We start from the raw sequence: 17,715 nt of genomic DNA, 5'->3' as shown, positions 1-17,715 counted from the left end.
TTTGCAGAAGTGAGATGAATCAAACTCAAAGTATGTGTGTTCATGCAGGAGCTGAGCTTTCCGTGCAGTACAGGAATCACACATTTTGGCCTTTGAAGTCTTCTGGTTTCATGCCTTGGGAGCTGACAAACTGGCAAAGACAAGTAGGGCACACAGAGCACCTTGGTGAGGAATAAGTCATGTAGGTGGCTGTGTGGACCATGCCTGTACTTCGGAAGGCATGAACAAGTGTGGAAGGAGGGGGAGAAGAGCATGGGTCAGTTTAGCTCTTGTGTAATAGCTGCAGATCCAAAGCAAACTAGACTTTTTATGGAAATGTTGACTACCAGGTCAGAAAGTCTCCATTGCCATGGGAGTATGCTGCTTTGCAAACAACAAAGTGCGACAGCCAAGTCTCAGTGTATTAGAGGGGATGGAGCAGCCAGACAGACTGGCATGGTTTAGTGATAGGTGCTAGGTGGAGAGCAATTAATACTGAGGCCTTTCTAAATCAGCATCTCCCTGGCAGCTGCTTCCATGGGGTAGGAAGCAGCACAGGCCCAGCTCAGCACAAATTAAAGTGATGACTGATTCCTTCCTGCAGGCTCCATGCGTGGTTTTGCTGACCTGATTTTCCCTAGCTCTCGTCCTGTATCCAAACCTGGGGTGCTGTCACCCCAGCAGTCTCCAGCACACTCAGCTCTGCCATTGCAGCATGTCTGATGTGGAGCATCCTCTGAACTGGGGTTCCTGCCAGTTCTGCTGAGGCATCTCATTGCAGGGACAACAGTTTTATATGTATGTAAAACACTGTGTTTGTGCCCAAGCCAGAACCAGCTACCAACTACTTGCTCTGAATCCTTCCTTCACATTATGAGATATTAGGAAGCAGCTCTTCCCTGTGAGGGTGCTGAGGTGCTGGCACCGGTTGCCTAGAGAAGCTGTGGCTGCCCCATCCCTGGCAGTGTTCAAGGCCAGGCTGGACGGGGCTTGGAGCAACCTGCTCTAGTGGAAGGTGTCCCTGCTTTAAGGCCCCTTCCAACCCAAATCATTCTGTGATTATGAGACTACCCTTAGTTCATGCTCTGAGACTGCCTGCAATGTGATGCAAGTCCAGCTCTTCAGAGCCAATTTCCTTCTGCGTATACAGGATCTATTCTGCTGTTAACTCTCCACCTACCACCATCAGATGTCTGCAGTCCAGCAGCCATGTGGTGGTATACAGCCTGGTTTTGAAACCCACAGCCCACACATGGCAGCTGGTGTGTCAGCATGGCAAAACACTGAACAGGAGGTCTCTTCCATAGTGCCTCTGGAGGTGGGAGATCTCCATCCTGCCTTGGACTGCACAGTGTGTGCCTGTCCTTTGAGATTTCTGTAGAGCACAGGGGAAGCTAGATTTGCTCTTACCCTCTTCCAGTCTAACTGCTGGCCTTAGAAATAGTGGGAGACACACTTAGAGCGTTATGGTTGTGGTGGTTTAGGTTTTGTGGTTGCCTGTACTCTTCAGCAATGATTTGATAAATAGCTATGCAGTGTTAACCTTGCCTGTTCCTGTGATTAGCCAGCCCTGGCTTCATATATCTTTTAGGGAAATGCACTGTGAAAGGTTGCCAGGGCATTTGCTTCTCTGTTAAACTTAGTAGCATTAGCTGTAAAATTCATGTTTGGGGTTTTTTAAACACACAAGAAGTTGATCCAGTACAAAAAGCAGTACAAACCCTTTTGTGGAAACTTGTCAACATATTCTCTACATCTGCCCTTGTTTCACAGTGACTGTCAGTGAGAGGGCTGTATGGAGATTTATTTATAGGTAGAATGAGAACCATTTGCAAAGAAACTAAATGTCAGATAAGAGCAGTGTTTTACTTAACATTACCTAGTGCAAGGAATGCTGGCAGGTACCACAGAGAGAGCCTTCCTATTCCAATTCTTTGTTTAACAGTCACTTGGAGTTAAGGTAACCTGATTTTATATACACAATTGTGTGTCTTCATTTCCTGAAAATCTCTCTGCTCCTGTTGCTGTGCCTCAGTGCTAATATTGAATTGAAATGAATGGAATATTCCAGAGCAGTCTGGGTAATACAGGGCTTCATGTTTGCAAGGCTCTTTATGGTGATGAGCCCTTTAAATGAAAATGTGAACTGAGCTAGGTCTCTAGTTTGTGCAGGGCAGGAATTAATGCTGTCCCTCGTGTTTTGGGGATGTAATGTGTGCTGGCTGGAATAGTGTCCTCTCATGCTAATATGCTTTCCTTCTTTGGTGTTGCAAGGGCCTTAAACTCTGGAGTTGAGTACCACTGGGACCAGATGAATGAGAATGTCTTCACTGTGCATTCCAGCAGCAGGAGCACTGAGCGGCCTGGGTGAGTCTCCTGGGTGTGGGTTAGGGAGACCTGACCCTTTCTGCTGCTTTTGTTACATCTGACAGCATCACCTCTTCTTTGTTCCTTTAGCACTGACTGCTTTAAATATGCAGTTACCCTCCTCATTTTGATACTGCCTAGTTGGGTCACCTGCCTTCTTCCAGCAGTTGACACCCAGTGCCCAAAAGCGATAGTGAAGTAAGATGTCATTCATGGTCTCTGTAACATCCGTGAGCAAGCTACAGCAGGAACATGTGGATGCATCAAAAACACAATGCAAAGTAAATGGCCTTTGGAAGATAACTGAAGAATCGGAGGTTTCACAGAGATGAGTGCAATTCCATTGGGCAGTCCTGGTGACTGATTTCGTCCCTTTAGTTTCTGGTCATGGAACAGTTATTTCTAAGCAATAAACTCTAAAAATACAGCTAAACCCCTGTTGGCTGCTTCATCTAGTCTGGTGATGCACAGATTAGTTATTCTAAACATGAGGGTGGTGCTACAGACCCTTGCTTCTTGCCCCAGTGATGAATATTATCTGTAAGCCAGCTCTTCTCAGCAAGAGGGTGACAGTCGTGTTTCTCAGTTGTGAGCTCCAGCATCCCAAGGGAGTTCTAAGCTGATGTACAGGGCAGTATCTGTGCTGTCCTGCAGCCTTGGTCTGATTGAGGGTAAAAAATAAGCCACAGAGATTCTTTACTCTGCCATGTGAGTGGATATTGCCACTACTCATGGGTTTTGACAGCACATGTCAGTCTTGTCTGATAGGCTTAGGAGCAGGTTGAAGGCAGAATATTGCTCAAGAATGATCTGGCTCACAGAGCGAGCAAGCAAAGTGTGGAAGGTTTCAAAACCTCATGAAAAAAGGTTGTGAATGAAGCAGTATTTCCTAGAATCTCTTTACCATTCCCAGCACTTACAGTCAGAGGTCAGTTTTGGAAAGAGCATCCAAGTGCTGTCAAGGTGCAGCTCTTGAAGTGTCGTACACTTCAACTGTTTGATGCTGAGAAGCTAATGAGCCTTGAGGTGGTTCCTGTTGTTTGCTTTTGAGAACAGAGAATTTCTCCTGTCCAACTGGAACGGGCAGAAATGCCTGCTGGAGTGCATTCATGTCTGATGCTGACAAACCAGGAGGTCCAGAAGAGGGAAGGGATACAGGCTGTGTCCTTGGGAGTTAAAACCACCCTGCTGACACGCAGAGAAAGGTTGTGTGTGTGTTTGTGGTCCTGTGCTGCATGTCCTGTTGCCTGCTCATCTCAGTGACTCCGAGACAGAGTTGTACTGAAGGCTTAGTGATGCTGCAGGGGTCTCTGTCTGTGCCTGTCAGATATGCTGCTTCTATGGAAGGGTGAGTGGACTACAAGACTCTGTTGGCTTAAAACTCAAGGGACCAGCCAGCTGAGGCTGGAGAAGGGGTGTCTATGTGTGTGTGTGTAAATAAGTTCAGGGCACAGTTCCTCCAGCCCCATCTTCATACTGGCTAGCTTGAAGTGGAGGCAAGAAGAGGCTCAGATGGATGCTTCAGTCGTGCTGGGGCTCTTTGCCTCCAGTGCTCCTGATCTTACTTATTCTTCTCTCTTTTCAGAACCAGCAGAGCCACATGGAGGACAGACAGAGACATGGGCCTGATGAACGCCATAGGCCTGCAACCTCGAAACCCCCCTACCTCTGTGACTTCCCAGGGTACCCAGACTTTGGCGCCTCAGCTGCAGAATGCCGAGACTCAGACAGAGAGGGAGGTACAGGAGCAGGAATCTGCCTCTGCAGGGACTGGGGAAGGTAGGAGCTCAAGCAGTGGTTTATCTGACAGAGCTTACCTTGGTCAACAAAGAGTTTCCATATAGCTTCCACATCTTATCAATGCATTTGTGCATCTGGGGGGGTGAAACTAGATGATCTTAAGGTCCTTTCCAACCCAATTCTGTGATTTGAACACTCCTGTTCTATCTTCAGCAAAGATTTCTCCAGCCTAATTTGCCTGCAGCCAGGCCAAGATGATCAAGAGAGTGAATGTCTGTCCATCTTAATAGTGAAGTTGTCCTTTTTACATACTTTTAGAAGGCAAAATGAACTCTTCCCCAGAACTTTGTGTCTTTGTAGAATCAGCTGTACTGGCACCACTCCTCCTGAACTCTAACCATCCATAAAGCTGCAAACTGTTAAGAATTATCCTTTCTGCCTCTCTGTTAGTTTAGCTTGGTCCTTCAACCTCTGCATCTAAAACCTGTGCAGGATTCACAAGCTCAGCACCTGGACACAAAATAAAATCCTGTAAATCGCTTCTCACAAAGCAGGTATGAGTATTCTGTTTAGTCTGGTCAGTGAAGACTTTGATGAGTGTCCAGCTCAGCTATACAGAAATGCCTCTAGTGTTTTCCAGTCCAGGAGAACTTAGCAACGCATAAAGAGCTGGAAGTGGATGATGTGCAATTCCTATATGAAAATAAAATCACTGATCTTTCGAAAGCATGATGGTCTTGTCCAGGCTTCCTGTCTCTATACTGTAGCGTTCTGCTTGAATCCTGTTTTGAAGGTCTGCTAGGGTGGAGTTGAGCAGTATATATATATAGGAAGGACAGAGAAAATTGAGGAGACAGTTTTGAAGTTGTTGGTTCATGGTGAACCCACTTATCTTTGGGAAGCAGCCCATGACATGCTTGTTTGTGACTGTATGCTTGCTTGTGCTCTGTCACTCTGAAAGATCCTTTTTGGCATGTGACTCTTCCAGAGTTTCTGCTGTGCAGCATCCAGCGTATGTGATAAGGCTTTTTTTTTTACTCTGATCTCTGCTCTTCTTTTCAAAGGTAAGTGTCTAATTCTTGGGCTGAGATGAACCTCTCCTGAAGGTTAGTACACTTGAGGTGTGTAAATAAGGCTGGAACATAGGATATCTGGACTAATACTGAACTCATGAGACCTTGTGTGCATACTCTGAATGTGGTATGCAGGCTGAGAACAGGGGATGCTGTGGGACCTTCCTGCATCAAGGCCATGATGGCTGGTGCTGCAGGCTTGGAGGTTTTTCTCTGCTATGTTAAACCAGTGGAATTCTCCAGTGCTGCTTCTCTCTGCTGCTGTTCTGAATCATCTGAAGGTTTTATTATCTCATTCTTTCTAGTTAACCTTTCAATTTTTAGAACTAGGTCATGGGTTTTAACTAGACCATTAATGAGATGGGGAAGGGTTGTCCTTTACCAGTGCCTTGGGCAGGGTATCTCTATAAAGAAGCAAAACGTAACATTTGAAAGAAAGGAAATGTAGATAACAAACCTAGGACAGAGACCTTTCTTTGTCTCCATTTTCTGCTTGGAAGAAGATTGGCAAGTTCCACATCTGATGCAGTTTGTGGCTCAGGTGCTGACTTACCACATGTCCCTTTGCGAGTGGGTCTCCCCTGCAAAATGGGCTGTCACACTCCTGTCTCTTTTGTAAGGAACAGAGGAGTTATTCCAGGACAGATACATGCACTGGAGATGAGCCAAGCAGTCTTGCCCTGTAGTTGATCAGTTTTTATGTTAGTTACATCCTCAGTGGAAATTCCTCAGCAAAGGCTCAAGAGCAGCTCAAAACAGGGAGCTGTCAAGGCATTAACTATTGGAAATATCATGTAGGATCCAAAAACCCAACTGTAATCTATGGCAGAGGAATAGTACAAGGACCCAAAATGAAGCAGAAAGACATATTTTCATCTGCTGTTAAACAGCATCTCAGCCAGTTAGCCAGGGACTTGTGACATCAGTGCTGTGGTTCATCCAAGAGTCTTCACGCTTCACATTACACTTGAGCAACATTGCACTCCTTGTGATGTTAAGATTACTGTTTTCCCAGCATCATAAACTCCTGTGTTGCTCATCCAGTGTGTTTATGGAGGCTAGATTAGACCCCGTGGTTTTTTTGTGATGGTTAATTTGCCCGCTGCGTCTACCACAGCTCATCTGTTGAAAGGGAAACTGTTTCCTAATAGCAGGATCTAGGTGTCAGGGACACAAAGGAAAAAAGAGCAAAAATGTGCTACAGCTAACTTGGTGTATGACCTAAGGCAAATTATCAATCATCTACCAAATGGGAATAAATCTTCCCATAGCACAGTACACCAGGGGCTGTGAAGATTAATTAGTGTTTTGTATAGGGTTTTAAAGATGTAAATCACTACGTAAAGGCTTAGCAGAATTAGCAGCAGCAGAATGGATACATCAGATGTGATTCAGAGTAATGTAAAGGAAAGTGTTTTAGTTATCACCTTGTCATGAAGGGATAAAAAAAGAGCAAAAACCTTTAATGTTTAAAAAAAGAAAGGGTAGCGCTACCCCCCAAGAGTGGGTTTCTGTCCTGTGTCCCATCAGCCCCGCTGCTGTGGGGAATTCTGGCTCAGGGCATTTCTTGCAGATATGTGCTTACTGTACAAAAAAGAAGTATGCAGAATTGCATCAGAAATCTAATTAAGCTCTGTGCGGGTATAAATAGTTTCCTTTTCTCATGCAAAGCTCTGCGGGGACTTTGCTGTTCTGATTATCTTTCTACCTCCTTTGGAGGAATGAGTATATAATGACTTTATCAGAAGTGAATCCCTCTAATGTCTGTATCTTTTTGGTTTGCAGCAGTTGATAGCTGCCTTGTGAACTCTGCTCCCAAGCCACACATAAACCAAAGAAGTTAAAAGAGAAAACTAGGGGAGATATCATGAATGTCTAAAACAGTGTTTCAGCTGTTTCCTAATTATTTAAGCTGACAGACATAGTGGAAATAGTGATGGAGCTGTAACTTTGAGGCACTCTTAATTAGAAACAATCTGTTGGGAGTTATTCTATGCTTTCCCTTGCAAATGGACAGGGATGACAGGGGAGGATCTGTGTTCAACTGGCAAGTTAAATCTCACTTAAAAAACGGCAAAAATTCCTAATGAGATTTAGTAGTCCAAAGCTTTAACCTTTAGAAATTGCAGTTCCTGGTTCAGGCTGGGTCAGGCTGTGGCTGCCACTTGCTCAGGCTGTGGCATCTATGGAATAGGGTAGAAGTGGCAGTAACTGTCAGGGATGCAACTGCAAAATGTGCTGCAGGCTGAGGGAGAGGGACCTTTGCAGAGCTGCAGGATGCTTGTTTGGTTGTGCACCCATGCTGTCCCCTGGCTATTTATAGTATATCCATACATCATTCAGGTAATCCAGCTGCTTAAAAAGAAAAAATATCCCACACTTGAAAAAGAAACTTGATGGAAATAGCTGGAAGGCGGTTGTCATCTCCTTCCCTATCATCTGCATTGTCTTTGGGGCTGAACAATCTAGCTAGCTCAATGCTCATTGTGCAAGTAGGCACACGTTATGAACTACTGAAGTTGTAGCCATCTGAAGGCTTGCTGTCAGTGGATTGCTACTTTGCCTGTCTCTGGGGGAGCAGCATATTCACTACTGTCATGCCATGTACAGATTTTAACCTGTTTGCTTTAAGTGTTGCTCACCAACCAGCACAAGTTTCCATCATGTCCAGCTGCTTTCAGAGGTTGCAGCAGGTACCTTCGAGAGGAAAAAGGGCTGTAGAATGAAGGTTTGGGTTTGTGGGCTTCAGTCTGTTCAAACTGTTAGTAGCAAAAAGACAGCACATGCAAGTGAAACTTGCCTGGTATGAGCAAAGCATTCTCAGGATACTGAAGGATGCAGATGCAGTGTGCCTGCATGTGATGTAACTTATTTAATCTGAGACATTAGGAACGTGTCAGGGGGCTGCAGGGCCAGGAATACCCTGTCCTCAGCCAAGCCTCATGAATGATAAAGAGAAACATGTTGTTTTACATTAGCTGAACATGTTCTTGCAATGCTGTTGTCAAATGTGATGTGATTTTTGTGTGGTTAGTGTGGAAATGGGAATTGAGACACCAGGGATCAGTTTCCAGATCTGCCTTTTATTCTCCAAGTAGAAATGTGGGTAGATCCCTTAGCCTTTCATCTGCCTATCCATCTGTAAAATACGTGTCATATGTACTATAGAACTGCAAATTTCAGATTCTCTTTAAAAGCCCTCTGAAAAGCACTAACTAAAAAATAGAATCAGGTTCTAGAAGCATGTACTACACAAGCCTTTACAGTGTGAGCTGCTCCGAGTACCTGGCTCCCTTGGGATTAAATTATGGGGGCTACTTTTAAACTCTCATTACCAAAATAAGTTTCACTTATAGAAATCACCAAGGTGAGATATTGCTAAGAGACTTTTTACAAGTCAAAGCTGGTGTGTGTCTTTCCTGAGTTCTGGAGAGTTGTTTGATTTAGCTACCTTAGAAAGGAAGTGTGAGCCCTCTTCTGAGCTTGGCTGGGGAGAAGAGTAACCGGTAGTATTTCTGCTGGCACTAAGGGAGATGTGAGTATTTGTAGCTGGTTGTGCTGTGCTCTGACACTCCCTTTCCTATTCTTATGCAAGGAGTGAATTCATTTAAAAATGGTGATATTTTTATCATTGAGCATCTGAATTAGTGGGTCAGCTCACACCTCCAAGCTATTATTCCATGTTCTCTGAAGACTTAACATCTCTCTGCAGTGCTTACTCTTAGTTCTAATTTTGAAGCTTTGTTTGCAAGCATGGCTACTGACTACTCCTGGGTTTAGAAAGAGGAAAGCTGAAAACAGGCAAAAGTTCAAGAGCAGTGTTAGTATATCCCACAGCCTGATCTCATCTCTGCTTCTGTGGGCTTTGCTCTTTATCAGGTGTGTGCTGACTATGCCGAGAGATAAACAAGTTGTAATTCCCGTAAGTACTTCAGAGACCACTTCATTTGAGAGTGGAAATGCTCCTGCCTTCTACCCAGCTCCATTGAAAGTATGCCAGATGTTTTTGCTTTGTAGGCTTCTGTGCCAAGCTCTGATCTTGCTGGAATAGCATGGCAGAGGACTTCTGAAGACAGATGCATTAACTAGGGAGTATTTTGTTAAATGTTGGAGCCAGTCAGCTAGATTGACAGAAATTACTCTCCAGAGTGATGTTTTGTGTCTGTGTTTGAGATAGACGGGGCTTTGGACCTCTGGAAAGGTCACTTCAGTTAGAATAGAAAAGGTTTGCAGGAACACAGCACTGGGGACACAACACTAATACTTACTTGTCTTGCAGAGAGAACCATGGGTGATGCTTTTATGTCCTGTCAGGCACAGAACTTGTGTCCCAGTCCAGAGAAAGATAAGACTGTGTCTCAAGATTGCTTCCTTCTATGTGATGGATTCTGGTAGAGGGACAGCTTAGGTGGAGAACGAATTGGCAAGTGTTGTGCTTACAGTGGTACTTCACACATTGGTACTTCACACGCTGGAGCTGGTTAGCTCAGTCTTCTAAATTTTGTCTGTAGTATACTATGAGGTTTTTCTATATTTCTATTTTCTGACTCTTTGGAGTCAGAAAAGGCTTAGAAGAATGAGAGCTTGAGATAGAGGATTTTACAGAGCCTGGGACTTCAGAATGTAGTTTTGAGCGTAAAATGAGAGGAATTGATTTCTCCATACAGAGAATTAGATGTGCTGTCCTTGGCCTGCTCCTGCACAAGCTCAGGTTCATGCTCTGAATATGCCTAAACCCTCTGGAGTCTGACAGAAGTGTCATGAACATGGGGTTTCTCTCTGTTCTGGTTTTGTTCAGCTGGTGGTGCAGGGAATGGGGTTTGGTCACTGCAGCAGGTTGGAACTTCCAGCAGCCTGGGGTGTGGGGTTTAACAGCGTTGCTGCTGTTCTGGGTAGGTGCCTGCATGCACACTGTGAACCTCCACCAAATGGAAGTCAGCTTATTTCACTTGCACTGAGCACTGATGCAGTCTGCACTGGCAGCCTGGCGAAGGAACGCGTGTGGGAGTCACCAGGCAGTAGAAACGGGCTCTATGTGAAGCTGTGCTATAGCTCAGCTCAGGGAACATCGCACAGGAAGCTCAGCTCTGAACCAGGCAGCCAAAGGCATTGTCAAAACCTGCAGGGAGGGGGAAGGGAAGGACAAAAAGGGGCTTGTTGGCTGCTTGGATGGTGTCTTTCTGGAATTTCCAACGCTGCTCTGTCTCCATGCTCCTCATCTGAAGGTTCGTGACTGCTGTGGCATCAGCCCTTGCCTGTTTCTCAGCAAGTAGCTGCCTCAACTGGCTGTTCGGCCATGGCATGTGGTAATTAAGGGGCAGAGAAGAGCAGGGGCTGCTTTGCTGTGCTCTGCCTGCATGGACTCCTCTCATGAAACACATGCTTGTAACGCTAAGGAGCACTGGCTGGGGATCCTTGCTGACTCGCTGTTCCAAAGCTCCTGTATTGGGCTGCTTTATAGTAAATGATCTATCAAGAGCACAGTACCTGCTGTTTCAGGACTTGTGTGGATAAGGCTGGCTGGCATGTCTCTAAGCCAGGTTGCACATCTTGGCTTTAAGCTTTCCCTCTGGCCTGGCCAGATGGTTGGTAACAAAGTGCTTACACCTGTTCCCTCAGAAGGAAGCAATGACTGAATCGAAAACCATGCATCTCAAACCTTCCACTTACTTCTGCTCTGATTAATGCTTCAGTATCCCCTGGCATGCATGTTTTTCACACTGAAGTTTCCAGGCTAATAGCTGCCTCTGTTCCCAGTCTTTGTGCAGGTCAGCCAGGCTCCTAGTTCGTGCATCAGACACATCCTGAACAGGATTTCTCTGCAAGAGTTCTGGGTCAGGCTGTGCCTAGGGGTATTTGTGCTCCCTCCTCTAGGCTCTGCTCCAGATTCTCATGAGGTTACTGGTGCCTCTGTGGTCTCACTGAAGCTCGGACCAAGGAGCTCTGTAATTGCTGTATGCATAGTGGATAGAGCAGGCTTACTAACTTCCTAGCAGAAAGGGGCTTAACTCTGCTTGTGAGAATTAAATTTGCCCTTGATGTCCACAGTATTTCTACAGCAGGGCAGTATGTCAGCAGGCCTGCTTGAAGATGGAATTAGCCATACCCTGTGGTGGAGGAAGCTGGTTGTGTTCAATGCAAGTACCACTGAGGAAAGGGAATAAGCTGTCACTGACAGACTGCACACCATCTTAACCTCTCTGACTGTCCTCTGTAGTGACATGGTGTAAACCATGCTGAATACCCCAGCTTTCATGTTGGATACATGACCTCCACCCCACAGCCCCAGTCATTTTGCCTTCCTACTCAGTGTGGCATTTTGGTTTCTATTGTGTTTTAACTCCTGCCTACATCCACTCTTGTTGACATTTGTGTTCATCTTCTTGGAGCCAGGAGAGCTTATGGCTTTCCTCTCTCATCTAATCGGCTCTGCAATAGCATCATGGAGCTGGGAGTGAGATTTATCTCTTTAATAAGAATCATCAGGATCCCACTGTGGAATGGTTCTAGCAGTTTGTGATTACAGATTGTTTTTCCCTGATGGTCTGGGTAGGGTTTGTAGCAAAAGGAGGATGCTGGGAAACAGAACTGGGTTGGACTTTCCTGCCGTGGGGATTTCATTTCTGACATGGACTGTTTTTCTGTGAGATTTTGTTCTTTTTCAAAAGTAATCTTCAGCAGCCAAGGCATCTGACAGTGGCTCCTCAGAGCTCAGTACAGCCTGACTGTGAAGGGAGAGTTCAGAGACAGACAAAGAACTATAGATCTTGAAAGATGTTTTTTGCATTCCCAAAAGATACCAGTCAAGGGCAGCAGGAGCCTACATACTTGATCTTCCCTTGATCAGTGGTGATGTGGAAGCACAGACCATGTTCTGTAGCTGCTGTCTGGACCTGGCCTGTGTCCTCTCTGATAGCAGGGAGATGGCCATCATCTGATGCCTGGGGTACTCTCAAAACAGGTGAAGTAGGAAAGGCCACAGGACGCTAACACTGTGGTGACATATTTGGCTTATTGTGGGGCAAACTGAGGTTTTTCCTCTTGCTTTGGAGGACTGGCTGGGCTGTCTCTGCAGCTGTGAGAAAACACACTGCTGCTGACTCCTCTTTTTCCCCCACCTCTATGGCTAGGTAAGAGCTGCTTCTGCAGGGCTTGGACATGCAGGTCTGTGAGGGATACCTGTGGGATTGGCCAAGGTCTTCTTGACAGGGTTCAGTGCCTTTGGCACTCACCAAATGTTATAGAAATAAAATGTTGGTCTTGCTCTTGAACAAACCCTATCTTCTATCCCAGCACACGTGCACTGAGTGATGCATCTACCCAGCATTGCTTTCTCTTCGTGTTGTAGCTTGCCTTGTACATCCAAGTTGCTTCTGCTTTCTCTTGCAGGTGAAGGTCCAGACTATGGGGCCAGTGGGGAGGATGCCCTGAGCAGGATCCAAAGGCTGATGACAGAAGGTGGCATGACTGCCGTGGTCCAGCGGGAGCAGAGCACCACCATGGCGTCCATGGGCGGCTTTGGCAACAACATCATCGTGAGCCACCGGATCCACCGCAGCTCTCAGACTGGTGCAGAGTCCACTGGAGCTGAGGGTACATCAGCACTGCAGTCCACCTCACAGCAGGTGGCAGCTGAGCTGGAGGGACGGATCCTGTCAGAGTCCATGCAGCTCTCGGAGCATGGCCTGAGCCCGCGGACAGCCCCTGGTGGGAGCGAAGGACAAAGCACTGGTGACCTGGACCTGCCAGAGCAGGCCCAGTCCTCCATGGACACTGAGGGACCAATTGAATACAGTGACCTAACTAATAATAACCATCTTCCTGACAGCACCAACTTCTATAGTAATGACAGCACCAGTGGGGAGTCGCGGAACAGGTAGAGATTGAGTTGTGTGTTGGTGCTACCCTTGTACTGCTCAGCAGAGACCTGTACCTCACAGCTGGCCAGGAGCTGGAAGAGTAGGAACACGTGGCTCTGAAAGGATGCTGGTGGTTCAGAGGGCTTCTCTGTCCTGGGTGAGTGGGGAAGGAATAAGGACTGCAAGGGAAGCCATGGGGAAGAAAGCATACTTAACTTCCAACATTCCCACTGCTGAAGAGTTAACAGGAATATCAAGTGTACTGGCTGCACATCGTGCAGATTTTAAAGCCCCTTGGGATCCTCTGAGCTCAGCCCTAATCCTGCAGTTTGGTCAGTGTCATCCTCTGTAAAGCTTCTTTCCTTTCCTTTTCCTGCCCTTTTATGCCCAGGGGCTGATCAGTAGAGTGAAGAAAGGAAAGGGGGCCTGCAGCATCCTTCTGGAGACCGGCAGTCCTACTGGGCAAACCTGGGTGTGATGCTCCAGCTCCATTGCTGGAGTGGAGGAGTCTTCCAGGCCACAGCCCCACTCCGTGGCACAGTGCTGCTTCCCCCTCAGTGTGGAGTTCTGAAACCTCTCCTGTCTGCACTGTGGTCTTTTCTGGGAAGAACTGGGCTTTGCCATAACCTGCCTGGCTCAGGATGTGCTCACGGGTGGGGATCTTTCCTTTTTAGAGAGTTAGTGTAGTACTTGGCAGGAACCTCAGCAGAGCTGATGTATAGATGGGTAGAGAGGGACAAGGGCTACTGCTCTCTAGTCAGGATGCAGTTCACGCAAGGATGTTCTAAGCTGTGCCAATATTGTCATGAATGAGCCATCCCAGTGGTTTCATGTTGCCAGGACTGAGCTGCAGCTCCTTGGCAAGGGGGCCGGAAATGTCTCTCAGCTCCAGGCCAGGGTGTGAGGTACGGGTCTGTGATGTAAGGTGTTGCATGTGAAATCTTGACCTTGTACATGTAGTTTCTAGTGGAGAATTCCAGGCTCTGATACTTTGTTTTTAGTCTCAAATGTGATTTTCCTTTTCATTTGTAACTCTCCATCCCTAGCAGGCTTGTGGAGGAAGGGCGGGGAGAGCGTGAGTGCTGATGAGGGAAACACCAAAGATCAATGTCATTAAAATATGACAAACCCTTGCTTGACCTACTGTCTTCATCTGTGTGCTGTTGTCTCAGTGTTTGGCCCTGGGGATAGGTACAGCAGAAGCTCAAGGAGGAAAGCAGGCTCAGCCTTTGAGTTGAAAGCCCAAAACTGGGAACCAGGGAGGAGCATGGTGGAGCACTGATTGCAGATTGCCTTTTAATCAGCCTGGAGATGAGCAGGCACTTCTGTGTTTCCCATCCCTCAAGTACTGCAGCAGGGAGAAAGAGAAGCATTTCTCTTGTCCTGCTTAAAAGGGTATGTGGAGATGCAGCACTCTATCTCAGGCAAGCAGAGTCTTGCTGACCTCTCAGTGCAGAGACTGGGTGCAGTGTCTGGCTGTTCTGGATAAAGGAATGCATGTCCCTGTGTTACCACTCTGCTGTGAGGGATGCTTCCCCTGCTGCCTGAGCACCTGCCTGGCTCCTCTGGATCCTGCCCTGCAAAGACATTACAATAAATAAGGCTGTCATTAAGGAGCACTCAAGCTCCCAGTCAGAAGAGTCTGTTAAAGAACATTAAGCAAATCTTCTCTTAAATCACAGCCTGGAAATGAACCTTAAATCAAATCAGCTGCTGCCAGGCCTCATTGCAGAGTGTTAATGAGGCTCTAAAATCTGCCCTGAGCCAACCACATCCCTGGTCTGACAGGAGAGCAGCCTGAAAAACGGGATTCCCTTGTGTGGTGAGGAGGGTTTTGTGCATCCCTGTATTGCCTCAGTGTGGGGTGGCCTGAGGATGTGCTGGCATTTGGGAGCTGGAAGAGCTGTGTCTCTGCTCAAGACTTGGGCAGACAGGGCAGGGCTGGGCAGGGCTGTTTACTGCTCTGCTTGAAAACAAACTGAAACAGAGCCTGGAGAAAAAGGCTTCTGCTTCAGCTCAGCCTGGCAGCTCCTTCCCTCTCCCCGCATGATTCCTGGAAGAGGCTTGAGGCCCATTCTTGGTAGATGTGTTGCAGAGCACTTAACGGAGGCCAGAGCCAAGCTACCTACAGAAACCTTTCCATCATGACTGGAGAGAGGTCTCCTGGGATGTCTTGCCCTAGTGCTGTGCAGAGGCCATAACCCTGCTCTGCTGAGGACTTCCCTTGGTCCAGACCTGTCCCCATTGGAGATGGTGGCAGAACAAGTAAGTGAGCTCCAGTGGGAGCTGGAGCAGACCACAGCTGCTGCTTTTGACATCGACTCAGGACATGTCTGAAGCTCCAAAGCAGCTTTGCATTCCACACTTGTAAGGGAAACTCTTCCAGATGAGGTAAGGATGGAGGCCTGATCAGAGCAGCAGCTCTGATGTTTCTAAGCTGCTCTGTAGCTCTGGCCAAAGGCTGGTAGTGGCTGCAGCCTGACTCCTGTGTTCGTACGGGCTTTAGGCAGGAGCAGTGGGGCAGGATGGGTGCGGGTGGGCTTAATCCTCAGGTGCTACCTTGGACGTGCTTTGTAGATGACCTCCTGTGGCCACACAATTAGGCAGTGCTGTGGGCTTGTATGTAGGGAGAGCAGTGCTTTTAGTTTGAGTTTCAGACCTAGAATCTGCCAAGCTCAGGTTCTGTCCCTGCCTGAGACCTGAGGGAGGGAGGTGGGTTGGTGGGAAGAGAGGGACAGGAGGGAAAGCTCGCCACACTTGTACCATGGGCTCACTTTCCTCCCCTCAATGCAGTTTATTTGTGATGCATTCTGTGCTTTCTGTGGAACAAGAACGGCTTTAAACTGCAGAGGGGAGATTGAGATGAGACATTAGGGAGAAATTCTTCCCTGTGAGGGTGCTGAGGCGCTGGCACAGGGTGCCCAGAGAAGCTGTGGCTGCCCCATCCCTGGCAGTGTTCAAGGCCAGGTTGGACAGGACTTGGAGCACCCTGCCCTAGTGGAAGGTGTCCCTGCCCGTGGCAGGGGTTGGAACTGGATGAGCTCTAAGGTCCCTTCCAACCCAAACCAGTCTGGGCTTCTGTGAGCAAAACTCTCTCCCTGCCTTGGATGACCCTGTTCTGTCCCAGCAGTGTTCCCTGGTTGGTTTGGGCAGGACTGAGCTGACCTGTACCTTCTGCATCCATGGGATGACTGGGGCCTGGAGCCCTGCACAGGACAGGAGGCAGTGGCATTGCCCACATCCAGGACAAGCACAGCAGCAAAGCTCACAGCTTGCCTGCTCTCTGCAGTGTGATAACGCAGCGCTGAGGCAAGTGTCCTGCCAGGAGCGAAGTGGAGATTCAACAGGATCTGCCCGAGGAAACCCAGGCAGAGCTCTGTGTGTGCTTGGTGGCCCAATTTAGGAGGCACAGTGAGAGCTTTGCTGCGTAGGAGCAGGAAATAATCTGAAGAACCAAAGCTTTCCTCATCCTCAGCCTGTCAGGAGCCTTTAAATGTGCTAACAAAATCCTGGGGGAAGCAGAAATACAAGGATTTTATTTAGCTTTCAAAAGGCCTTTGATAAAATCCCTCATCAGAGGCTATTAAAGCAACTGAGTCACCTCAAGGGTGAGGGGTAGAGTCCTCCTAGAGCCGTTTGAGGTGGGAATTGGAGGCAAAAGCAACAGCCAGTTCTTGGTGTGGAAAGGTTAATGGTGGGTTGATCGGGTTTGGTGAGAGCCAGTGTTCTCTAAAAGCCATAATGAGCCGGAAGAGGAGGGGGATAGCTGAAGATACGGGGTTATTTAGGTTAGCTCGGCAGAGAGAAGGTGCCAGAAGCCTGGGGCAACGGTTGGAACTGCTGTGCTGGAAGGGGGCTTTGGAGGAATCCTTCACAGTGCTCACCTGCAGATGGTGAACGCTCTGGGACCAAACCAGCACTGCCTGGAGGGGAGATCTGGGGTTCATGGGGGACTGCGAAGCCCTAGTAGGTGGTGCAGCACTTGTCCCTATGACCCCTGTGTTCTATGCCATGTCTCCCTCGCTAACCTGTTGCTCCATCTCCAGCAACTCCATTTGACTCCTGGAAGTCCCACGCCATACCCACACGTGGCCAGTGTGGGGTGACCCCTATAGCTGGGTGGTACGTGGTGGCCAGGAGCTGTGCTGGGCAGGAAGGGGAGGGTAGGGACCAGGTCACAGCTGGGTGCATGGGGAATCTCTCCTCCCTGGCATTACTGAATGGAAGCTGAACTCCATAGCCAGGTCCTCTGCCCACCGCTCAGGCTGCTGGCCAGGGGGTAGCTCCCCTTTCTGCTTGGCTCCCGTCTATCAGAGAAGCTATTCTCCAACAGGAAGGGGCAGATTAATTAGAGAATGCAGTGTGAGCCATCCACTGCTAACTGGGATCTCTGTGCAGCGTGCACATCAGAACACCAGGTTGGAAGGGACCTCAAGGATCATCTGGTCCACCCTTGCTGGGCAAAGCATGGCCTAGATTAGGTGTCCATTGATAACAATGACTGATTGCTATCACTGTGAAGTATTTTCCTCTTGTGTCCAAGCGGAATATCCCCAGGAGTAACACCATCAAGCCACCGCCACCTCTGCCTGGAGGAGGCACACGAGGGGTCTGGGGGGTCACGGCAGCCTTTCATTTCCAGCTAACACCAGTTAAGGCTTTTCTCTTCACCCCCCGGGAGCAGGGGCCTCTCCTCC

At 47.9% G+C, this 17,715-nt stretch overlaps 1 protein-coding gene across 3 annotated transcripts in view; it reads left to right on the top strand.

Annotated features, from left to right (window-relative positions):
- The window catches only part of AMBRA1 (autophagy and beclin 1 regulator 1), a 130,540-nt gene extending 116,389 nt beyond the window's left edge, over window positions 1-14,151 (top strand). For all 3 annotated transcript variants that reach the window (XM_062635807.1, XM_062635806.1, XM_062635808.1), the window contains 3 exons: window positions 2,254-2,346; window positions 3,932-4,125; window positions 12,549-14,151. In XM_062635807.1, the coding sequence (XP_062491791.1) occupies window positions 2,254-2,346; window positions 3,932-4,125; window positions 12,549-13,039 (778 nt within the window). In that variant the 3' untranslated portion in view covers window positions 13,040-14,151. The remainder of the gene's footprint in view (window positions 1-2,253; window positions 2,347-3,931; window positions 4,126-12,548) is intronic.
- The last annotated feature ends 3,564 nt before the right edge of the window (window positions 14,152-17,715 follow it).

Source organism: Pezoporus occidentalis, unplaced genomic scaffold (assembly GCF_034315485.1).
Source record: "Pezoporus occidentalis ecotype Australia unplaced genomic scaffold, CSIRO_AGI_Poc_V1 ctg46, whole genome shotgun sequence".
NCBI classification, from domain to species: Eukaryota; Metazoa; Chordata; class Aves; order Psittaciformes; family Psittacidae; genus Pezoporus; species Pezoporus occidentalis.
Note: the sequence above shows the minus strand (reverse complement) of the source record. Positions and strands in the feature narration are given on the sequence as shown.